Below are 25,835 nucleotides of genomic sequence, written 5' to 3'. Positions count from 1 at the left end.
CCTTGGACAATTGTTTAGTGCTCTTGCCAAGAGTTTCTTAGTCAATATAGGACAGAAAGAGAATTTGAATTCAAATCTTCATGGCTAGTTCTCTGTTCACTGCATTCTTCTCATAGGCAATGTAAGTATCTCAACCCTTCAAGTCTTTGCAAGCCATGATATCTAGAGTTGACCTACATAACTGGTCTTTTAAAATTCTATAAAATATTTTTTTCATAGTTGTCTATCTATCAAAGCAACATGGCATAGTAGATAGAGTAGATAGGGTTCTAGACATGAAATGGCAAAGACCTGGGTTCAAATCATGCTTCTGACATTTAATGTATACAAGAGCCTAGGCAAGTTATTTAACCTCTACATACTTCTGGCAGCTTCTTTGGATTTATGTATGTAGTCAAAGATATATTCCAATCTGGATCTGCTGAGTTTCCTATACCAAGAGATGTTTTCTATGTATGGAATCAAAGATCTTTCCATGATTTTCCTGTATTGGTATGCATTATCTAATTAGAGATTGAAGAGGCCATACTTATTTCCAATAGTCATCAAAATCCTGTCCCTGTTTCTATTTTGAATTTAGTAAAGATTGAGGAGTATATCATTAAATAGATGCCTCACTACACATTCCCATTTTGTGTCATTATTTTTGACATCTAATGTTGCTGATAAGTAAATAAAATGTTCATAAGAATCTGCAACTCATGTAATTTGACAGATAAATTATAGCCTCTTTTATAAATAGGCAAACAGGCCTTGTAACTGGGATGGTTTCTCACAATAGCTTCTTTTGATTCAACTGAGAGTGAAAAGAAGTTGGAGAGGCAGGGAAGCTGACTCATTCCTCCCTTCACTGTCAGGTTAAGGATCTATAATTGTTTACTTTTGTGGGTGCTTCAGATTCCTCATTGGAACAATAATTACCTAGAGAAACTTTCCCCAAACTTTATTTTTTAACAATTTTATAGGAAAATGCCACTTTCTAGGTGAGAATAAAAAGCTAAAGAATTCCAATATTTCTTCTTTTGTTTAGCTCTAAAGTGAGATATGATTCTCTCTTCATAAGCCTTTTAAAGTGAGTCCTAAATCAAGGGCTTCTACTGTTCAACAAAGAACTTTGAAGTTTAAAAATTTTTAAATCTATCCATCATCCTCTGATGGCATTAAGAAAGTGCTTCAGTCTTTCTCTTTTTCAATTAATAAATTGTTTCAACTTCCAGTGACAAGTGTAAGTTCTCATACAAATGAACAAGAACAAAAGAAAGCACAGAAAAAATGGAAATTATTAAGGGAAACAATCTGCAAACAGAATTGTAATTGTATATGAAACCAAGCACTTCCATTATTCTGCCATTGTTAAATGAAACAAAAGCTATGGATGTTCGTTATAATAATGTGGAAACAATGGAGCATGGTAATGTGGCATACTGAATTGAAAGCTGGCCTGCGAGTCAAAGACTGGGGAAAATACCTCCCCCTGACATGTACTGCCTGGGAGAGCCTAGACAAATCACATAATCTTCCAATGATCCAAGCAATTTTCCAAAGCTCTAAATCTCAGACCACTGACTTTGGTAGAGAAAACTTCTTTGTCTGCTTTCCTTATACCAATGAAATCACAAGTGTAGACAACAAAAAAAATAATAACTACTGAAAAATATGAGTCTCAGTTTTCATCAGTTGTTGCTTTCACTTACCAAGTTTGAGTCAGCATGTGTGGAGTGCTTTGGTTCCCCTTTCTTTCATCAACTATGTTTTTTTTTTCCATGACATAAAACATGGACCACTCTGGCCACCACTGCTGGAAGCCAGGTGTGTTATTATTCTACCCCCCCCTCCCATCTCCTGGTTCTCCAGTACCCTTAAGGGTCATGATTAAGGATGTTGAGGTTCTCTACAAATCACCTCAGGTCCTGCAAACGGTAGTTCCTCCAAGGACTTGGAATGGTGCCTGTGCTGTGGTTCCACTAACTCTCAGCCTAGCTTTTTACAAAACAATATTTACTTCAAAAGGTACAATAGCAAATACATAAACAGCTTAGCTGAGTTCCTATATTGCATAATGCCAGTTCCAAATCCAAAACCCAATTTGGGCCCCAATCTTGGGCATCGTGGCGTCTTGGGGCTTCTTTACTGGGCTAGCTGAATGCCCCATCTCACCTAGAATTCTAACTCCAGGGGCATCAGTTTGAACTCTCCATTCTAGGGAGGTTCACTTCCACATTTAAAACTGAGGACAAACCAAATAAAACCAAAACAGACCCTCCCCCAGCCCATTTCTCAGAGCCAGGGTGAAAGTGGGGAAAGGGGAAGGTTCCCCTGCCTCCAAGTGCAAGTTTACAGCAACTGCTCTGGGTAAATTGTAATCTTCACTCTCTGGATATAGCAGAAAAGAATACACAGGAAAAAGAGCAACTGTTTCAGTCTGGCCAGTTTAAAGATGCAACCTGCTCCAGCTACATAGCCAGTCAAAGGAGGAGACTCCCCTTATTATCTCCCTTTTAGGGGATCATCAGGAAGCAGAGTGCCTCCATGTTAGCCAATCTGCACATGACAATCCCTCTTACATGCATAATAACTTAATTGGATTTATTTTCTAATATGTGCTACACCAGTTTTAAAAAACCAAAGCCCTGTCTATCTTAAAAATCAATACTAAGTATCAGTTCCAAGGCAAAAGAGCCATAAGGACTTAACAATGGAGGTTAAGTGACTTGTCTACGGTCACACAGTTAGGAAGAGAGAGGTCACATTTGAATCCAGTCCTCCCAAGCTCAGAGCCCCTGTTTCTGTCCACTAAGCCACCAAGCTGCCCCTGTGCCATAACTCCTGTAACCATCTCTTCAGACTCTCTCTGCCAGTCATGTTAGTATTAATACAGGTTGACCAGGAAAGAATAGAGAAAAAAAAAAGATTTTCATGGCATCATTATTGAATGTTTGATTTCCATGTTCCTGGGGGAAATGTGAATTGTTTTTTCATAGTACATGGCTTGATTTTATTTTTTTTGTTGTTGTTTGATTTTTTTTTTCACTTTTATTGTCATGCAAAACACACTTCCATATTGGTCATTGTTGCAAGAGCAAACTCATACAAAACCAAAACCCCCAAATAAAACCATAAATACACTGACATGAAAGAATTCCAACAGTTCTTTCTCTGAAGGTGGATAACATTCACCCTTCAAAGTCTTCAGGATTGTCCCAGATCATTGCACTGCTGAAAGTAGTCAAGTTTTCCCAGTTGATCATCTTCCAATATTGCTGTTATTGTGTACAATGTTCTTCCAGTTCTGCTTATTTCACTCTGCATCAGTTCCCACAGATCTCGCCAGCTTTTCTGAAGTCATCTTGCTTATCATTCCTTAAAGCAAATAGTATTCCATTACCAGTGTGTACCACAATTTGTTCAGCCGTTCCCCAACTGATAGACACTCCCTCAGGAAATAAAAACTTTTAAGTATGAAATTTAAAACCATTTCCTTAAAAGATATATTACTCCAAAATCAAAATGTCAAAGTGATTGTGTCCTCCCTTCTGGGTTTACCTTACTAGGGCCAGAAAGGTGATTCTGTCATTGGACCCAGAGGCCTCCCAGGACCACCAGGTTTGCCTGGACCTATTGGCTATGGAGCTCATGGACCCCCAGGACCTCCAGGACCCCAAGGGCCACCGGGACCTCCAGCAATATTGGGATCAGGTTAGTAAAAGTAATCACTTAATTTATAGTACTTTTGGTCTTTGTATCTTCAATGCCTTGTACCCAATAGGTATATTTTTTAATTTTTATATCAAATTAATGTTCTGCCTATGTTGTCTTTGTTAAGGTTACTTCTGTAGTCACGGATATATTAAATAGTTCGTTATATCATGGACAATTATATTTTTATAAACAAAGATTTCTCCAAGGACTTTCTGATAACAGAGAGCTTAGAATAATTTCATATTTTTATATAGATATTGGCAGCAAAAAAACACACTTTGCCTGGCTGTTTCAACTAATCTTCAACTTAAAAGTTGGTTTATAGTAGAAAAACTTAGGTTAATTGACAACATGTAACCTTTTGCCTGATGATTTAAAAACTATTTTTTCTCTCCAAATTTAGGGATTAAGAAAAAGAATACAGATCAATAAATGTAGGGTACAATCTTATCTTCTCTTATTAACAAATTGCAGATGTCCTAGATTTCCTATCTTTGTGTTGAAATAACCCTTCTTTAAGTTATAGAAAGAAAAATGAAAATGAAAATAATAAGCGAAAGTCACATCAGCCATTAAGTAACCTACAAGAATGACCCAACTGCTTCCTCTTTAACAAACTGGTTCAGAATTTAAGGCTCAAGTGGAGTTTACACTAGAACTTTTGGGATACTGCATAAACAACATAATAATATACTACTAACTTCACTTTTCTATTTTGAGAAAAATACTTTTTGTAAGGTACCATATAAATAAATACAATTTGGTGGAATTGTTTTTCATATTCTTGTTGAATTTGTCCATTTCCTTATAAATTGAATTATTATAAATTTACTTATTGTCCAGTTGTTTCAAGCACTTCTGACTTTTTTATTCAAGTCAGACAGTTTTTATTTTATTAGGGGGGAATGAGGGCCTTGACCTGTGATTTCTTTGATACTGGTAATTCCCAATAAGGAAACTTGTAGCAGTGAAAGGGCAGCTACTCTGCTTCAGAGTATTGCCTTCTGGGCATTGAGAGGGCTTGCTCAGAGTCCCATGGTATATATCAGAGACAGCGGTTAGAATCCATGTCGATTTTGATTCCCAGGCCAGCTCTCTATTTGCTATACTATACAACCTATTAGCTTCTCACAAGGCAAAGGCTTTTTGTTTGTTTCCTTGTGTATCCCCATAGCACAGGGTCCTTCACATAGTAGAAACTCAATGAAGACTTCCATAACTTCCTAGACTACAGGAATTTTAGAGTTTAGAAAAGACTTTAAAGAAATTTTTTTAAATTTCTTCCTTCCTCCCTCCCTCCCTCCCTTCCTCCTTCCCTCCCTTCATCCTTCCCTTTCTCTCTCTTTCTTTCTTTCTTTTTCTTTCTTCCTTCCTTTCTTTCTTTCTCCCTTTCTTCCTTCCTTCCTTCCTTCCTTCCTTCCTTCCTTCCTTCCTTCCTTCCTTCCTTCCTTCCTTCCTTCCTTCTTCTTTCTTTCTTTCTTTCTTTCTTTCTTTCTTTCTTTCTTTCTTTCTTTCTTTCTTTCTTTCTTTCTTTCTTTCTTTCTTTCTTTCTTTCTTTCTTTCTTTCTTTCTTTCTTTCTTTCTTTCTTTCTTTCTTTCTTTCTTTCCTTGTTTTCTTCATAAATCCTTACCTTTTGTCTTAGACTTGATACTAAGTATAAGTTCTAAGCTAAAAGAACAGTAATGGCTAGGCAATTGGGATTAAGTGACTTGCCCAGGATCATATTGCTGGATAGGATTTGAACTCGGGTCCTCCTGACTCCAGGTTTGACATTATATTCACTGTGTTACCTAGCTACCCTACACTTTAAGAAGATTCCTTCAACATCTGGGTAGAAGATAGTTCGGAGCAAAAAGAGATTTGAAGCTGAAAGACCAGTAAGAGGTTATGGCAGTAGTCTAGATGAAAGCCTACATAAGAGGGGCAACTCAATGAGTGGAAAGAGGTAAATTGCTTACTTATAGATGCAAGGGATGTTGTGGAGATAGAACCAATGTTTGGTACCTGATTGGATATGTGAAGTGAAGGGAGAGTCCAAGGAAACATTCATGTTCTGAATTTAGGGGACTAGAACGCTGGTGGTGTCCTTGTCAGAAACTCCCCCAGGAAACTAAGCCATGCAGCTCCTTAAGAAAAAGACGAGTTCATTTGATGGGTTGTCTTTTTCCATGAACCCTAATACCAGTCAAAATGCAGGGTGCCAGCAGGATGTGTGTTTACTTTCTTCAACATCCAGTTCCCCTTTTCATGTCCATGAAAGTCTTCAGCCTTTAGGCCCAGGCAATGTTAGCTTAGAAAAATATGTACAAAAGAGTTCCTGCCAAGAAACCAATGCTTATTTATAAAAATTTTGCAAACAAACCACACCTTTTTAAAATGGCATCTGTTCTAAATATGAGTTTTCCCTGCCTCTGTTACAACTACAGAGATCCTGATGTGTCCTCTCAGTTGGAGGTTTGGGGTCTATCTCTCTAACTAATTAAACTATGAGCTTTTGATTTCCCAAATCCTACCTCTCATTTTTTTTCCATGAGAGAAGAGAGGAGACAAAGGAGAGTAAAGAAAGCAAAATGGCAGCCCTTCCATGATGGTCCTACTTATTCTTATTAGCTGCCAACGTTTCTTGTTCTGTAGCTGCCTCATTAAGATCAGGGAGGAATGGTGGCTTAGTGGACAGAAAGCCAAGCCTAGAGATGGGAGGTACTTGTTTCAAATCTGACCTCAGACACTTCCTAGCTGTGTGACCCTGGGCAAGTCACTAAGGGAAGGGTTAAAAAAAAATTAGAAAAGAGAAACTGAAGACCTTTTCAGTATGTCACTGAAAAGGAAAGATAGATTAAAAAAAGAGCAGTAGTTATGGCATGGGCCATTCCAGTAGGGTCTCAGAATCTCCTCTATATCATCCAAATCCAGTCAGATTTCTTACTGTTCCTCTCCTGCGGCAGACCCTCTTCTACATCCTTGTTTTCTCACTAGTTATCTGTCCTGTGCCTGGAGTCCATTCCCTCTTCACTCCTGACTCTTAGAACTCTTGTTTCCTTCGAAAGTCAGTTTAAACACTATTTCATACATCAAGCCTTTCCTGATCAGCTCTTCCCACAAGTTACTAGTGCCTGTCTCCCCCAACACACTTTGTATTTATATGTCTATGTGACATGTGAATATCCCCAACAATTTGTCCTCTAGCCTCCATTTGGAAACTACTGTCAGGAAACTCTCTGCCTCCCAAAGCAATCTGTTCTTTTTCTTGTTTTTTTTTAATTAGCTCTAACTACAAGGATTTTTTTCTTATATTTTATCTCTGCCAGTGAAATATCTGTCTACTGGTCCTGATTCTTTCTTCTGGACGGATAAACAGAAAGATAGAATCAAAGAGAAAACAGAAAGACATGGAGGCAGAGATATTGAGGGAGGCAGAGAAGCAGAAACAGATATGCAGTGACAGAGAGAATACAACACAATACTTAGTATCAATTCTAAGATAAAGATTTTTTTTTAAATGAGCTCCTTGAGGGCAAGATTTGTGGTTTGGATTTTCTTTTTATCTCTGGCACTTAATCCTACACCTGGCCCATAGATGTTTAATAAATAAAGTGTTTAATAAATGCTTGTTGATTTTAATCCTTCTTCCATATAAAAACCCTTCAGAAATTTGAAGATAGTAGTCTTTTCCCCCCCTTAGTGTACTCTCCTTCAAATGATATTCCCAATTCCTTCAGATAATTCACTGAACTTGGCCACAAGTCATTACATTCTACTCACTACAGATTTACCATGTTCACCAGCATGTCATAGAAGGAAGTCTAAACAGTACTGGCAAGTTGTTCTTCTCAAAGTCTTCTTAATAATTATACAGAAAGGGACAGCTAAGTTGCACAGTGGATAAAGAACTAAGCCTGGAGTTCAGAGGATCTAGGTTTAAATCTGGCCTCAGAAATTTCCTAGTTGTATGACCTTGGACAAGTCACTTAACTGTTCTCCTAACCTTTGCCCTTCTGTCTTAGACTTGTTACTAGGACAGATGGTAAGGGTTTGTTGTTTTGTTTTTTAAGAAAAAACAATCATCCACAAGGTAATTTTTTCCTGAATATTTGCAATTTAATTTGAAATGGTTTATTAAAATATTTTTCTACATGCTGTCCTTGTTTCCCTCCAAGAAGTTGGAGGGGAAAGAACTGGTAGAATGTTGGCAGAATAGTTGCATCTCCTGGAGCATGCCCAGTTAGAATATATGGCAAATGTCAATCTCATGATGCTCAGCCAATTAACTCAATACTGAGAGAGAGAGATATATGCAATGTAAACTTTTTGTTTTATTTCAGCAGTGGCACTTCCAGGCCCACCTGGCCCTCCAGGCCAACCAGGACTTCCAGGATCCAGGAACCTGGTCAGTTAACATTTATTAAATCAAAGATAAAAGCTTTACATTTCTACATATCAATGAATCCATACTGAGAATTATTTCTACTGAGAAATGTCAAGAACAAGTCTCTAGCTGACTAGAAAATGACCAGAAGTTCCCAGATTTCTAAAGTTATCTATTAATGATGATGATGTTTCCTGAACATTTCACTGATATCTGAAGATAATGGACTTTTTAAAAACCATTCACCATTTCCTTTATTTGTACAAAAAAGTGAATAATCATCCCCCAATTTAACAAAAATGGTGGTTGATGGCTTAAATATGTCCTTCTCTTCTGAAGCATCTATTTTGAAGGCATAGGACTAGGAGCTTTAGCTCCAGCATCTTTAGGGTTGGTGGACTTGGTAGTGTTGGGGTCAGTAGACTTAAAAGCCTTGGAATCACTGAGCTTTGTGGCCAGACTTGGTGGTCTTGACTTCAGACTTGGCAGCCTTAGAATAGATTTGATAACCTTGATGGGACACTTGATGGTTTTAAAACCCTGGTGTCAGATTTGGTGGCCTTGGGGTCAATGGGCTTGGAAGGCTTTAGGGCAGTGGACTTGGCAACCTTGGAGTCAATAATTCTGACACTTAGAACTGGACTTTGTGACCCTGGGGTCTGGGCATTTGGGTACCAAACCTAGGACTTAGAAGGCTTAGAAGTCATGTTGAGGTCAGTCCTAGCCACTGGCCTTGGGGATCTGGAACTTAAGGTGCTTGGCCTTGGAGGCCTTGGTGCTCAGGACCTCGATGGCCTCTGCTTTGGACTTGATGGCTTTAGCATTGTTGGCATGGATCTTCTTCAGCCCCTTCTTGTTGTGTGTCTTGGCAAAGCACAGAAACATGGAATCAACTCCTTTCAGAGACTTGTATCTCTGGGGTACAAATTTCTTGATGCCAATTCTGTGTCATTTTCATGATTGGTTGCTGGAGATATAGTTCTTAGACTTAGCCATCTTTATGCCTCCATCTGCACTAACAAGTATCCCATAGACCAGAAGAGGCTGAGAGCAAGAGAGAAAAAAGGGAAGAACAGACTTCTAAAAAAAGATCCTGGTAGCCAAAAGGATCAACGATTTAGATCTTAAAAGTTCCTTAAAGATGATCTATCTAGACTAACCCCCTCATTTTACAGATGAGAAAACCAAGGTCTAAGGAGATCTTAAGGTCATAAATTTAGAACCAGAATGGGTCAAGGAAGACATCAAATCCTCCCCCCCCCTTCATCTAATAGATGAAGAAGTGGAATACACAGAGATGAAGTGATTTACTTGGGGTAACGCATCTAGTATTGGCAGAGGCAAGATATGAATTCAAGTCTTTTGACTGTGAAGTCAGCACTCTTTATAGTATACCATGTACCATGGTATCTCTCCTTTGCTATAAAACAATGGGGCCTCTAAATTGTTAAGTAATAGAAAAATATTATTTCAAATAATACATTGCTAGAATTTCCACTTATGTGCAGTATAAATGGAGGGTGAAAAGATTTACATTGAAATAGCTTATGGAAAGAATTATATTAAACTATCACAGAAAGAAGAATTTGGTCTTATATCTGTAAGGTATAACAATTTTAATAAATCTCTAATTACCACATGACTTTGTATAGATTATTTCATTTGATTATATGAGATAGACAGGATGAATGCTGTTCTTCACAATTCTAAAATGTAGAAACTGAGAATTATAAAAGTTGAGAACCTAACCTTAGGTCCAATGATGCATGGAGAGTGGAATCTAGGTCTTCTGACTCCTGGCTCACGTTTCTTTCTGCTCTACTGCATTTATGACAGACTCACTGAAACAGCCATTTCCAAGCAATTTTTCTCTATATATAGATAAGCTTCTCCTTTGATGTTGCTATCAATGTCCTTCAACTTGGTGACAACAGATAAAAACATCATCATTTTAGCTTCACTAACATTGCTGACCCTAACTAGGTCTCTTATCAGTTTATGTCCACCCTTAAACCTCATTTGTGTTGACTCTGTTGATGGATTCTGTAGGAATATGGCTCACCATTTCAAGCATTTGTACTAGGATTCTTAAAGAGAATCTAGTTTTAAACCTATGTATTCTTTATGGTACTCCAGGCATGACACCAGATCTCAATTGCATGAGTTATCCTTAATGCTCTATTTTTAACATAACTCCAGACACAAAGACCGATATTTGAGATGAAAATTCTTGAATAGCATATGTATAATAAATAAATTTTCTAACAAGCTGATTTCTGTAATAACATCATGTAATACTCTGAGTCACAAGCAGAAGCCCTCAGCCAGTCAATAAGACTTGCTAAGTGCCAGGCATTGTGCTATGTTCCACGGTGACAAAGACAAAAACAATCCCTGTCCTCAAGGAGTTCAGTAACACTGGGAGATGAAAAGTTAACAAAAATATAACCATAACTTAGGTGGCTCAGGGGATAGAGAGCCATGTCTGGAGATAGGCAATCCTGGGTTCAAATCTGTCGTCAGATATTTCTTGGCTATGTGACCCTGGGCAAATCACTTAACCCCCATTGCCTAGCTTTTACTATTCTCCTAACCTTTTAACCAATATACAGTATTGATATTTAAATGGAAAATAAGAGGTTTTGTTTTTTTAAGAAAAAAAAGGAGGAGCAGAAGAAGGAGAAACAAAGAAAGAAAAAGAGAGGGAGAGAGGGAGGGGGGGATGGAGGTAGAGAGGAAGGAAGGAAGAAAGAAAGGAAGGAGGGAAGGAAGGAAGGAAGAAATCATTTTGGTTCATTTATGTCTTGGCGTCCAATGTAGGAGCAAGAATTAAATAATTAAATGTGTGGAAGCTTTAAAAACTATGGGACAATGAAACTTTCTAGTTGCTTTAGGAGCATCTGTTGCATATGGAACAGCTAATTTGTTCTCATTGGTTTGTTAAACTCCGGAGGAGCACTTGTAATTGGAGAAACATTACCAGAAGAGACCAATTTCATCAGCGTTATAAAAGTGTTCAGAGATAAATTTTGTTCATAAATGAGTTCCCTTTAAAAGTCACAGTACATGTATGGGGATTTTCTCTTAACTTCTTACCCTTTGCCTTTCACTAGTAGGTTAGAGGTACATAACTTCTAGACAAGTAACACAAGACTCAGACATTCTATTTTGTAGATACATTATTTTCATATTTATTTGTTTGTTTGTTTTATTTGAATAATTTTATTTAATTGATTTAGAATATTTTTCCATGGTTACATGATTCATGTTTTTTTCTCTCCTTTCCCTTCCTGTAGCCAAAGAGCAGTTCCACTGGGTTTTACAAGTGTGATCAAGACTTATTTCCATATTATTAATAATTACACTAAGATGATCGTTTAGAATCTATGTCCCCAGTTATATTCCAATCGACCCATGTAATCAAGCTGTTGTTTTTCTTCTGTGTTTCTGCTCCTGTGTTTCCTCCAGATGTGGATAGCTTTCTTTCTCATAACTCCCTCATAAATGTCCTGAATCATTGCATTGCCACTAGTAGAGAACTCCATTAAATTCGATTGTGCCACAGTGTATCAGTCTCTGTGTACAGTATTTTTCTTTCGCTCTGCCTCAATTCCTGGAGGTTGTACTAGTTCCTATGGAATTCCTCCAGTTCATTATTCCTTTGAGCACAATAGTATTCCATCACCTACATATAACACAATCTGTTCAGCCATTCCCCAATCAATGGACATCCTCTCATTTTCCAATTTTTGGCCACCACAAAGAGCGCAGCTATGAATATTCTTGTACAAGTCTTTTTCCTTATTATCTCTTTGGGGTACAAACCCAGCAGTCTTTTATCACCCTTTGTGCATAGTTCCAAATTGCCCTCCAGAATGGTTGGATCAGTTCACAACTCCACCAGCAATGCATTAATGTCCCGACTTTGCCACATCCCCTCCAGCATTCATTACTTTCCATTGCTGTCATGTTAGCCAATCTGCTAGGTGTGAGGTGATACCTCAGAGTTGTTTTGATTTGCATCTCTCTGATTATAAGAGATTTAGAACACTTTTCATGTCCTTATTAATAGTTTTGATTTCCTTATCTGAAAATTGGTTATTCGTGTCCTTTGCCCATTTAGATATATTATTTTCTATATTTTGTACATATCCCTTTTTTTAAAAAAAGCTACAGTAACATAATATATTTTGGTCTAGTTTATTTCTTCTTGACTCCTTGAAACTCATTCTTCTAAGCTGTTTGGCATGACTTCAGTGGAGTACCACCAGGATGGAATGATGTTTTCTGAAAGCATGGAACTGAATAAAATTTGAGTGGCCCTTCACTAAAAGCTTCTAGCCCCATAAATTCAAAGGTGTCTGATAGTTGATATGCCTTTAGTGTGACCCAGTCACATCCTTGGAGATTACTTAGGTATGTTCAAATAGTTGCCCATACATGCACTGCTAAACTGTTCTAGCTTTAAAAAAATTTTTTTTCTATCTCACAGCTGCTTCTCTCCTCTACTGTCAGAGTGCCTGCTGCCTCAATTCCCATTTCTAATGTTTGCTGAGGCTTCTGCTGTGTGGGGCTTCTGGTATTTGGCGTACTCTTCCTTCTCTGATTTCCTATTTTTCTTCAGTTTGACTTTTCTGTCTCCTTTTGAATTTATTTTGATTCCTTTTACAGTTTTCTGGGCTTTTGAGGGGATGGGGGAGAATCAGAGTCTTGATTTTCACAACCATCACCACAGTGATGCATCCTTCCTTGAGGTCAACAAACAAAATGCGGGATGGACTCATCAGGTCTTTGGCTCTTCTTGACGAGTTTCAAAGTGCCTTGCTGCTCAGGCATACTTTCTTTGCTGCCAGAAAGGATGGTTTTTTTTTTATTTTAAATCACTGCTATTCTGTGAGCTTAAGTCTTGGGAGACAGTATGGAAAAAAACCTTGTATTTGGAACCAAAGACCTGGAATTCAAATACAAGTTCTGCTAACTTGCTACCTAAGTTAACCGGAGCATAAACCTTTATAGGCCTCATTTCATCATCTATAAAATGAGAGGATTGTATGAAATGAGCTTTGAGCTCTCTTCTAGTAGCAAAACTATGGTTCTTGTCATCAGAAACTGGATCTCTAAGTTAAATGTATCTGTACTATACTTTTTTGTATAAATTAGGGATAAATTAAATTTTTTCAATGAAGAATCATTGTTCCACAGTAAAAATTTAATAAGAACCACACAATTTAATTTGCTTAAGAACATTTTGGAGAAAACAGCAAGCACATTTGGAGAAATGTATAAAGTTTCAATTGAATGATTTTTCTAAAGAGCACTAAACATTAAACTTCATTGAATATGTAACTGCCCCTTCTCTCAAAGAACTTTCATGTGGAAGGGTATTAGTTAACATGTATAGTAAGTTAAAAAGAAAATAATTTTAAAAGAGATGGAGAAAGTACTACCTATCAAATGGTTGAAGAAAGACATTTCATAATAGGTAACAGGATTCCTGAACAAGGTAAAAAGTTATACTAGATGATCTCTAAGGTCCTTTCTTTATAAAAGATTCTTTTATCTTCTACTTATCATTGTAGACCATGGTCCAGAAAAATACTGAATAGCAGGGAGCTATAGATAATAAAGCAGGGAAGCAGGACTCCCATAACAAGAGACTTTTAACTGCTTCCCCAAGGGCAGCTTCTAGGACTTTGAAAACTGGTATTTAAAAACCTTCTGCTCTCTTCTCTATTATCTCTTTTATAATCTCATCCCTTTAAATATCTTTTTTGTTCATATTTCCTTGTTCTTCTCCATTGCATTTTTCATTTTTTTTTAAACCCTTACCTTCCATCTTGGAGTCAATACTGTGTATTGGTAAGGGCTAGGCAATGGGGGTTAAGTGACTTGCGCAGGATCACACAGCTGGGAAGTGTCTGAGGTCAGATTTTGAACCTAGGATCTCCCATCTCTAGGCCTGGCTCTCAATCCACTGAGCAACCCAGCTGCCCCCTCCATTGCATTTTTCTGACAATGCCACTATTCTTTTTAATTTCAATTAGCATATTTAAAAATGTTCAGTAGTAACATTATTTATAGAGTTTAATAATTATGTAGTACTACAATATTTTTGGAGTAGATGTATAATAAAAATCTACAACTAAAGATCACTACTTTTAATTATAAAATCAGCAATATATTCCATTTTCTTAGTGAAAAGACATGAAGGAAAAATCACTAATATCTGTTTAGCAGCTGCACCTAAGGACCATGAGATCTTTCCATCTGACTTGTAGCTAAAAACCTTTCATATGTGTTATCTCCCACATTAGAATGCATGCTCCTGGAGAGCAGGGACTATCTTGCTTTTTATTTGTTCCTCTAGAATGTAGTGTGATGCTTTGTACAAAGCAAGCAATGAATAATCACTTGTTTCAGCTATCCAATGATTCATATATAATCTCAAATCTTATAGAAGAATGTAGTTATTGTTTGACATGTTTTCTTTTAACATTTGACAGGTAACAACATTTGGAAATATTGAGAGTATGATGCAAAATGCTCATTTGGTGATAGAAGGCACACTAATCTATTTAAGTGAAAGTACTGAATTTTTTATACGTGTAAGAGATGGATGGAAAAAATTACAGGTAATTATTTTTCTACTTTCCCTTCAACTTTCAATGAAATAGTTATAGTATCATCTAAAAAGAAAACCTTGGTCTTGTGGATTTTATTTATAGTATTTTAAATATAAAATTCACAGTCTTGTGGATAGAGAGTTAGCCTTGGAATGAAGCGTATATCCTTCCTTTGACACATAAGAGCTATGTGATGCAAAAGATTTAATGCCTTGGTGCCCTAGGCAATACACTAAGGTGGTCCATTGAAAAGAAAGGTCAAGTTGAATAGTTAGAAGGAATTTACTATTAGAACAAAATCAAAAGTTTAAAAAAATAGAACATCTAAGGCAGGAGTTCTTAACCTGGGATCCATGGACCCTGAAAGGGTCTGTAGAAGAAGGAGAAAGGAAGGAAGGAAGGAAGGAAGGAAGGAAGGAAGGAAGGAAGGAAGGAAGGAAGGAAGGAACGAACGAACGAACGAACGAACGAACGAACGAACGAAGGAATGTAGGTATATATGTATGCATTTGTACTTAGTCTCTTCACTATTTCTATTTCAGCTTGGAGAGCTTATTCCCATTCCTGCTGATAGCCCACCACCTCCTGCAATTTCCAGCAATGTAAGTATAACCTGTTGATGATGATATGGAAATAAATGTAGCCATAGATATATAGATTAAGAACAAAGTCATCATATTTCAGACTTTCCAATTATTTGGTTTACTCTGTGACTTATTTTGATCATGTAGAACATGGACATGAATTAAGCATAAAGTTATTCATTTAGATGTGCCATGGATAGTTGAGAACTGGCATTTCAAAGAAATGGTATTAGAACTGGAAGGGACCTAAAAGATCATCTGATCCCATCTCTTCATTTTACAGACAAGGGAATCAAGACCCCTAAAAAGGAAAAATGACTTGTCTAAGGTCATACAGACAGACAGTAGCACTAGGGAATAAAGCCCAAGTCTCCTGAATCAACATCTAATGCTCTTTCATTATAACTAAGATATTTTGTTTTGGGGACTAGCAGTATTTGGATTTGTCATTTTACTGGCATAGCAAACCTCACTCTACTAATGTAAAACAATAACTTGTCTGTAACTTACAGTACTGTTTGGGGCTCTGTGAAATTGATTTATCTGTGATTATACAGCAAATATATATATATATATATATATATATGAGTCAGGGTTTGAACCCAAGTTTTTTGGATGGGTCTTCTAACCCCTACACCAATGCTTCCTCTCAGCATCATCATAGGACACAATACTCCTTCCAAACAGGAGAAATTTTACATTCCTCTTCATCTTTATGATAATTCATATTAATGTAGTGCCTTGCTTTATAAAATTATTTCTACACATTGTAATATCAAAAATTATTATTATGTCAAATATAACATGCTAAATGTAATTTTTTTAGAAATTGGTTTGGAAATATAATATTAGTTTAAAAAAGAATTGTGGTCTCCATTTATAAAATAGTCATGAGGATGATAGGAGCTTTTAACAATTTAATTTTAATATAAATATAGTCTAATAAAGAAATAAACCAGCCCACAAAAGTGTCTTCCATTTGAGCCACCAACACCAAATTGCAGAAAGACCCCCCAGTTTAAGACCTCCAGAGAAGAACCCTCCTTCTCCAGGGTCTCATTTTTTATAATAATCCTCTTTCTCCACATCCCTTCCTTTCTCTGTATGCTGGTCTATCATATCTCAGGAACCAATCAAAGTCTCTGTTTGGAGCATTCCAGATATTCTAATGGACTGGCTCAGACCAGCAGAAAGTTCATGACCCTGGGAGAAAGGGGTTCCCTTTACACAGCATCATTTCTTTTTATTGATGGCGAAACATTTGTTAAGCACTTAATAGGTGCCAGGCATTGTATTAATCATGGGGGTATAAAAAAGGCAAAAAAAATGGTCTGTGCCCTCAAGGAGCTTACAATCTAATAAGGGAGATAATACTCAGATGACTATGTACATACAAGTTATATAAAGTAATACTAGATGGTAATCTCAGAGGGAAGGTGATTGAGGGAGAGGGGAGTGGATATGAAGGGAACTAGGAAAAGCTTTATGAAGGTGGGATTTGAGCTAAGTTGTTAAGGAAACCAAAAAAGCTAAGAGATGGGAGGTAAAAAGGGATAATATTCCAAACAAAGAAAACAGCTTATGTGAAGCCATGGAGTTAGGATATGCAGTTGTCCATGAAGAGCAGAAAGTAGCCAGGATAGCCCTGTCATAAAGTATGTAGGAAGGTATAAAATGAGTGGACAGATAGGAAGGGATCAATTTGTGCCAAGTAGAATTTTTTATTTGATCCTAGAAATAATAAGGATCCACTGGAGTTTATTGAGTAGGGAAAATGTCATGGTCCCAGCTGTATTTTAGGAAAATCACTTTAGCAGCTGATTAGAGGATAGATTGGAAAGGGAGGAGACTTGAGGGAGGAAACCAATCAGAAGGCTATTAAAATAGTCCTTATGAGAGATAATGAAGACCTATACTAGAGAGGTGGTTGTATGAGTAGAGGATATACATGGGAAGTGCTTTAATGATAAGATTTTACCAAAAAAAATGGATATGAGGAGGGAGTGTAAGGAGTTGAAAATGATTCCAAGTTTATAAACCTGGTTGACCAGAAAGAATGTTATCCCTTGAGGACACCCCCCTCCCCTGCCTTTCTTTATATTCTCTTGGAAAGAATTAGGGAATTTAGGAAGAAAGAAGGTTTTTTTAGGAAAGCCAATGAGTTTCATTTTAAACATGTTGGGTTTGAGATGGTCATAAATCTGTCCAACCAGTGTTTATTGAGCACCTACTATGTATCTAGCACTGTATTATTTTAAATTTCTATAACCACTCCTCCTTTATTATTATTTAATATTAATTGCAAGTCCAAAGAGCACTGTGTCCCAAAATTTGTATTATATATATACATATATGCATATATATGTATATATATAATATATAGCCACTCATTCATTTATTTGACAAGTATTTATTAGCACACATCTGCTATATTCAGTTCTGGACTCTACATTTTAAGAGAAATATTGACAAACTGTAGCAAATCTGGAGAAGAGAAACTAGGATCAATAAATAATTATTCAATTCAATCAAACACACATTTATTACATGCATACTATTGTTCGGCACTAGGCAGTACAAAAATAAAGTAGAGACATTGTGGTCCAGCACATGAAATATGTGAATTCTGTAGTCATGGAACATGGGTTCAAGCCTCAACTTCATCTATGTGGTCATATGCAAGTCATCACTAATTAATTCATCCTATTAATGGCATGGAATGTGGGATACTCTATAAGATCTAATCAGAATTCTGCTGACTTAGTGGGAATGGGGAAGGATAATAAAGGGGAAACAATTGGTATAAAATTGTTTTAAAAATTAATAGAACTTTAAAAAATACTTAAGACAAGATAATACAAAAATATTTATTTTTATCTTTAAAATGACAGATTCAGCAGCCTCTACCTCCACCAATTCCAGCTTCAAACACCTATTCTGAGAAACCAGCAGTAAGTATTTGTGTTCAAGGACTGTTGAGTTGATACATCCATGATATTTTCTCCCACTGCCACCTTGAAATAACTCTGTTCCCTCTCCTGAAATAGAACAAATATAATAAGTAGTTCATCATGACTCCCCTTTCATTCACATCTCAGCTAAAACATAAATAAAATCAATTTGATTATGTCACCCCTGGTTGTATGCCAAATGCCAGGCTTGGCCATGAAGAGCCTGGAATGAAATAATGGAAATATTCTAGGTAAGAATGGAAATGCTGGGAAGAGGGAGGACTTTGGTATTCCCATGGTCCATATGGTTAATTTGGGATCTCACAATCAAGAGCAAAAAGTTGACATGCATTTTTAAAGGAATAAAAAACACGAATACCAGTACCGGAGTCAGACCTTGTATATTCTAAGCCTAAATTTCTTCTTGGCTTCTCAGCTCCACCTAGTTGCTTTGAATATGCCATTTTCTGGAGACATTCGAGCAGATTCTCAGTGCTTCCAACAGGCCCAGGCAGCTGGTTTATTGTCCACGTATAGAGCTTTCTTATCATCCCATTTGCAAGATCTGTCCACAATTGTGAGAAAATCAGACAGCTACAGCCTGCCAATAGTTAATCTTAAGGTAAGAGTGACTTTTTATGTCTGTTTTTTCTATGAAACCTTTGCCACTAAACTCCAAAGCCACTGTGCCAGAGTTTCTCCCCTTTACTCACTCTACACCTAAATCCCAAATTTAATTGGACAATTTAGTTCAACATTTACAGAGCACCTTTTTGTGCCACAAACTAAAAATATGAAGACAAAAACTACAGTCTCTGCCCTCAAGGAACTTATAATCTATTAGAAGGTAGGAAAGAAAATGATTTGACATATACACAAGTATAATGCAAGGTAGAATGTGATAAGTGCACAGGAGTGCTATAAGAAAAGTCAAGAAGGGAGAAATAATTTTCCTCAAGGGAATCTGGAAAGACTTTATAGAGGAGGTGACACCGGAGGAAACTCTTGGAAGAATGAGGATTTTAACAGTCAGAGAGATGAGAGGGGATACAATCCAGGAACATGTATACACAGGGGAGGGAAATAAAGGAGAGCATCAGGGAAGAGCTGAAAGTCCAGTTCAGCTGTATTTCAGCCAGTCTTCCTTCCTTTAATTCAACTCAAGACAAAAGAATTAATAGAAAGAATAAGATAGAGTCAAAGCAAGATATGGTGCTTAAGATGGTAGAGTTTATGTAATTATAGAGATGGTCTTTGGTTTTGTCCCTTTTGACTCCATCTGAGGAGACTGATCAGTCCCTCTCTGGCTCTTTAATCTCCAGTAGAAGAGTGAGTGGGAATTCAGAACTTTGAACAGTGCAAATAGCTATGAAAATATTTTTGAAGGGGTAAATTCACACTCCAAGCATGATCACAAACATTCTGGTTCCCTTTGTGGGTGGCACACCAAAGTGAAAAAAGGAACAAATGCAATAACACCTCCATCCCCTTGGGTTTTCCTGAGGACCACTCCTAGCATTGTGACCTAGGTACTACAGTCCAGGTGGATGGAGGTGTTATATATGAAAGAGAAGCCCCAGAGAAAAGACATTTTCCAAGAGTCTCCCAAAGGAACCAAGAATCAGGGTAATGAAGTCTAGTGGACAGAGCCCTGGACATGAAATCAGGAGCCCTGAGTTCAAATCTCTCTCACACACCTGTTAGCTATATGACTCAGGAAAGTCATTTAAACTTTTTCAGACTCAGTTTCCTCATTGGTTTGTGGCTCAATGTTCAATTCTGTTTAGCTAAGACTCTCCTTACTGGTAGAGAATGATGCCTTTGATGCTCTAAGGGATGGATAGAGTAAGAGTTTGAGAAAGGAGAGGTCCTAAAGATTCTAGCTTTTAAAAAAGAAGACTCAAGGACCCAAATTTTCTCTGAAGGAAGAACGAGCACCCTGGATAGAGATTCCTTAGAGGCACCTCACACATAGGTCTAGAATATAGGCTAATCCTTTTCTATCAGTTAGAAAAGCCTTATGGAAATAGAACTGAGCTCAGGGTTACATTAAAAATAAGTAGTCTCCAAGCTCCCTTCTTGTTCTAAATCCATGGTCTTATAAACAATACTTCTAAGTTTTTACCAGGAAGTACTTCCCATCTATGCTGTATTTCATCCTGTGGGTTCAATCAGTATAGGAGTAAAAAGTTCACTCCAACTACGGAGCACAGTAAATAGAATTCTAAGTCAAGTGGGAATAACCTGGGTTCGAATATGGCCTCAAATACTTCCTAGCTGTGTGACCCTGGGCAAAGCACTGAACCCCCATTGCCTAGCCCTTACCAGTCTTCTGCCTTGGAATTAATACACAGCCTTGATTCTAAGATGAAAGGTAAGGGTTTAAAAAATCATAATAATGTATGGATTCCCATTAGCAGTGAGATGTTAGGGGAGATCCTCAGGATCCTTCCTCATATCTCTAATAACCTAATAGCATTTTAATAGTGGCATCAAGAGACAACCAAGCTAAAGGAAAAGATATCAGTTGTCAGGATTTCAGGTAGAAATGAAAGTCATAGCAGGTCCTGGCTAAGATGGGAGGCCAAGAAAGTTTAGGACTAGGAATTTCTTTAGATCATAGTATCATGTTGATCTTGCAAGCATCTGAATAGCCAAGAGTTCTGGATGGTGAAGGCATGTGGAATAATGGGAAAAATAATTAACAAAATCAGGAGACTCAAATTCAGGACCTATATGTAACATTTATTAGCTGTGTATCACTGGGCATATCCTTCAATCTCTAAATATCCTTTTTTTTAAACCTTCACCTTCTGTTTTAATAACAACTCTAAATCAGAAGGGCAAGGACTGGGCAATTGTGGTTAAGTCACTTGCTCAATCACACAGCTAGGAAGTGTTTGAGGCCAGATTGGAACTCAGGTCTTTTGGGCTTCAGGCTTGACTCTTTATCCTCTGAGCCACCTAAGTACCCCAACCTTTATAAGTCTCTGATTCCTCATCTGTAAATTGGAGATATGAATACAAATTATTTACGGCAAGAAGCTGTCATCAGGAAAATTCATTCTCAATTTTAAAGTTCTTTATGTATGAGTTATTATTAAGTAGTAACTGAAAGAAGTTCAAAACCTATAAAATTCAAATGGAGAATCAAACCAGGAAATCAGCACAAATAGGGAAGAAGTGGATGAGTAGTAGAATTCTTTATTTTCTGCCCTGAAGATATATGTGCATGGACAGCTAATAGCTAGCCAGGTATATATTTGTAATAAGTTAACAAGCATTAAGCACTTATATGTTCCAAGTTAGCAGTGGAGATACTAAGAAAGACAAATGCACAATCCTTGCCCTCTAAAAAGTCATGTTGTTTTTTTCTGTAGTTATAGATTTTTTATTTTCATTTTTTTCATTTTTATTGTCATGCAAAACACATTTCCATAGTGGTCATTGTTATAAGAGCAAAGCCATACATAATCACAACCCCAAAATAAAAGCATAAATGCACAGATGTGAAAGAGGACCCAACAGTTCTTTCTCTGGAGGTGGATAGCGTTCCCCATCATAAGGAAAGGGTCATGTTCTAATGAGGGATATTGTAACAAGGGAATCACTTTAAAGGACTGATATATATATTAATTTAAGGTCACCAAGGAATCAGCTATGTAATTCCTAAATGAAAAACTCAAGTCAGCCGTCAGCCTTTTTTGGAGTTTAATTACAATAGGAGCAAGAAAGGAATTAGAGATATATATAGAGAGAGAGAAAGGGGAGAGAAGGGAATAGGGCTTAAATACCCCTTCTGTTTAGGCTGGGCCAAAAGGCCCAAGCCCTTAGATAGCTGGGGCAAAGAAAAGAGATCAGTCCCTATTACTCACGTGTCCAAAATGGAGAAACAGTCTCAGAGGCCCCCACCTTCAGCTTCCTTCAGAGCAAGCTTCCTCAGAGACCAGGAACCACACCGCTCAAAAACTCAACCCTCCCCTCGAGTCTCCAGACCCTCCTATCTTTAAGGAAACCATCCAAGTTGCCTCCCCTCAGTCCTCACATCTACCAATCACTCTTCATCAATTTCCCTGTCAATGGAGGCTCTCGCTTAACCCAGGACCGCCCAGAGGTTTCTGGCTTTTGCACATGTCTGTTGAAGGTCATATTTTTCAAATGATTAAATCTTTACTCCTTTGTTACAGCCCTTTCTAAATCCTGTTAACTTGAGTAGGGTAGAGATTGGAATAATTAAATTTTGATCTAGGCTGCAGCCCTTACTCAATCCTATTAGGACTGAATAGGGTGGAGATTTATTCCAAGTATCTCCATTGTATCAATTCTAAAATCAATCAAGACTCGAAGAAATTCCTGTTCTATGCTTAAGCATAGGTCAAAGTCCTTTCCATTGTTCAGCAAAGGGTTTCTGTCCTAAAGTAATCTTAAGAAGGAACCTCCCATGCCAATGGGGTTCCCATTCCAATAGACTATCAGTAAGAAATTTTCCAAGTATGAAATATCCCAATGGTGAAATTTCAAACATTTATAAGTCTAAGGAAATTTGAGGTTTACAATATGATATCCAAACAACTGTGTAGGTACAAGAAATATTCACAGTAGAGGGAAGGTAATCTCAGAGGAAAAACAATGAAGACGGGAGGCAGGAAAGGAAGGTCCCCTGCAGAAGGTAAGATTTGAGCTGGATCATAAAGGAAGCCAGGAAAGGCAGCAGGCAGAACTGAGAAGAGGGACAGAGATAGTCATAACTGACTCTTTCAGAGGAAGAAAGAAGCCTCCCAGGGAGCACAAGCAGCCACATCATGACAGGTTGTTGAAAGAAATAGCTTTAGACATACTGGCCCCTATAGCATCCCTTCAGATCTGAATAATCCAAAATCTTATTAGAAGCAGATAATAGTTTGCTTTTGCCCTTTAATACTCAGGGTACCTTGAGAGCTTCTGAAAATTTATTCAATCCCTATGCCATGCTATTAAAACACAGAGTTGAGCTCCAAATGTTAAAATATTGCTTTTGATTTCCGCAGGGAGAAATACTATTCTATAATTGGGAGTCCATTTTTTCTGGCCATGGAGGTCAATTCAATAACCAAGTTCCAATATATTCCTTTGATGGCCGGAATGTTATGACAGACCCATCATGGTAAGTGCTTTTTATACTGAAAAGCCTAACAAATATATTAAATGCTGTTTTATCTGGCATTCAATCAATTGGACATCTCGATCAGCACTTTGGAGTTGGTCTGGGACAAGGATAAATGAGGTTGATAAAGATAATCATAGATTTTGAATGGCAGGGTTAAAGATCTTCCTCATTTTACAGATGAGGAAACTGAGATCCAAAAAGATTCAATGGCTTGTTCAAGATAAAAAAAGATAGTGAGTGGCAGAACCAGTATTTGAACACAAATCCTCAGTCACCAAATTAAATCCTCTTTTCCCTGCACCATGTGAAACACTGCCAGATCTCAAAGTGACTTGATTAAAAGGGGGGGGGGGGAATTACCTTGCTGGTCCCAATATAGATTGTATTTCATTCTGAAAATTGGGCCTAGAATTACATTCTTACTACCAAAGATGACCATAACAATTACGGTGACAAAAACAAAGAACATGTTGTTAAAAATGACTGAAACTCCTTTATGAATTGATTAAAATGTTTTACAATAAATATTTTTATATAATTACTTCATATAATTTTTTATAAAACTATTTTCCCTTCATTTGGGGAGGGCATCTTTTCTTCTTGGGAAGCTTCTATTTGTATTAACATAATATGGTATATTTAACATGGTTTCAGTGCTGTGTATTTGATGAAATGCTAATCTTTTGAAAATTGCTAATCCTCTTAGAAATCCATTATATATGTACATGTATAGAGTATACATATACATACATACATACATATGGATAACAGAGAATTTAATATAGCTTTGCCTTAGCCTTCAAGATGTCAATTCACTGATAAGGCGCCATTTCTGGAAATAACTGTACAAAATTCTCCTGCAGGCCTCAGAAGGTAATATGGCATGGCTCCAACACAAATGGGATTCGACTGGTAAGCAACTACTGTGAAGCATGGAGAACAGCAGATATAGCTGTAACAGGAAACGCATCACCACTGAGCACAGGAAAAATCTTGGATCAAAAAACCTATAGTTGTGCTAACAAACTCATTGTTTTATGTATCGAAAACAGCTTTATGACCGATATAAGAAAATGATGACTATCTACCCTACTGAAGAAATCTTCAATTTTATTACCTAAAAAGTGGACACTGAAATATGATTTGTACTGATGTATATATTGCATTTTAATTGCACATATATAATGAGAGTAACCAAAGAAAACATACCTCAGTACACTCAGTACTAAAAACCTAGAGAGAACTCAGCTATAAGACAAAATCTGAATTATACTTTGGTGCTAGGATCTGCAAGGATTCCCCAGGTGGTATGAAAAGAAAACATTTTTGCACACATCATTAATAAGTGTGTAAATAAATGTAAGCACAGAAATGTGCCCATGCCATATCACAGCTGCTTTCATGCCACCATTTCCTCAAGAAAGTCATTTTCTCATTGTAACTATCTCTGCTGGGTGTCAGATGCTCTTCATGTTTTCTTTCAAAAGTTTAGCAATATTATCCCATTTTAAATTATATGTGAACCAAATGTTTCATTCCTTATCATGCATCCATCACTTATAATTGCTATTGTTCACAAAGAAAGGGAGAAAACCCTAAAAATTAACTAATTTTCATTCTTAAATGTTATCAGTAAGTGTTCATTTTTCTTCAAAAGAATTACTGACTTGCCATCATATTTTAGCAGGCTTACTTTTTAAAATAATCATAGCTTAGTGTGGCATTTGTTCATGTACCATAATCGAACTGACTTGCTGGAAAAGTTGAAATTCCAAAGCATCTTGAATGAGAAATGTGACTATAAATAGATGTTGCCTGCCTCCTTTTAAAAATGATTTTGTGACTTCTATTTGACAACTCTTGAATTGTAATACTTTTAGCAAAATGAGAATTTCCATGCAAATTATTTTGCTGACAAACATACACACACATATAAATATATATATATAGTTTTATCTTTCAAGCTGAATTAACATAAAAACATTTTCCAAGGTTATCCTATGTTCTCACCAAATATCACATTTTCATTGTTATGATATGGAAATAAACTTTTGAGGGGTTTTCAAACCAAGGAGAACTGTGTATTTGTAGAACTCAGCAATTCCAGGGGGCAGAAACTCAACTGGATCAGTTAGTTATCTCCTCCAGCTAGGTATTTCTTCCATTGATTGAGCTCACAACCATCCATGCCTGCCTGACCTGTGTGACTCCTGTCCATATTGTTCCATAAATTCTGCCTGTGGAGACTGCCCAACATACTGGGAGCATTTCTCCATTTCTTCCAGTGTCCCAATAATACTGGGTTCACAATGAGCAAATAGGTTGCCTATCATTTATTTCTTGTTCTCACTATGCAACTAGCTCATCATCTTTTTTGATCATACATTTTCTCTGGTTCTTACTGGCACTTCCAATTTTGTCACATGCTGTCTCTACCACACATTGATGAACATTATAATTTTTTA

The 25,835-nt window shown here is 37.0% G+C and overlaps 1 protein-coding gene across 1 annotated transcript in view; it reads left to right on the top strand.

The window, feature by feature from the left end:
* COL15A1 (collagen type XV alpha 1 chain) overlaps positions 1–25,437 on the top strand; it is a 224,381-nt gene extending 198,944 nt beyond the window's left edge. Inside the window, exons 32-39 of the mRNA XM_007499019.3 lie at positions 3,552–3,696; positions 8,023–8,087; positions 14,570–14,698; positions 15,232–15,291; positions 18,165–18,224; positions 18,661–18,846; positions 23,252–23,367; positions 24,234–25,437. Coding sequence (XP_007499081.2) covers positions 3,552–3,696; positions 8,023–8,087; positions 14,570–14,698; positions 15,232–15,291; positions 18,165–18,224; positions 18,661–18,846; positions 23,252–23,367; positions 24,234–24,447 — 975 coding nt within the window. The 3' untranslated portion in view covers positions 24,448–25,437. The remainder of the gene's footprint in view (positions 1–3,551; positions 3,697–8,022; positions 8,088–14,569; positions 14,699–15,231; positions 15,292–18,164; positions 18,225–18,660; positions 18,847–23,251; positions 23,368–24,233) is intronic.
* Positions 25,438–25,835: the final 398 nt, after the last annotated feature.

This window comes from Monodelphis domestica, chromosome 7 (assembly GCF_027887165.1).
Source record: "Monodelphis domestica isolate mMonDom1 chromosome 7, mMonDom1.pri, whole genome shotgun sequence".
Classification (NCBI taxonomy): domain Eukaryota; kingdom Metazoa; phylum Chordata; class Mammalia; order Didelphimorphia; family Didelphidae; genus Monodelphis; species Monodelphis domestica.
The sequence above is the reverse complement of the archived record's forward strand: the minus strand, read 5'-3'. Positions and strand labels throughout refer to the sequence as shown.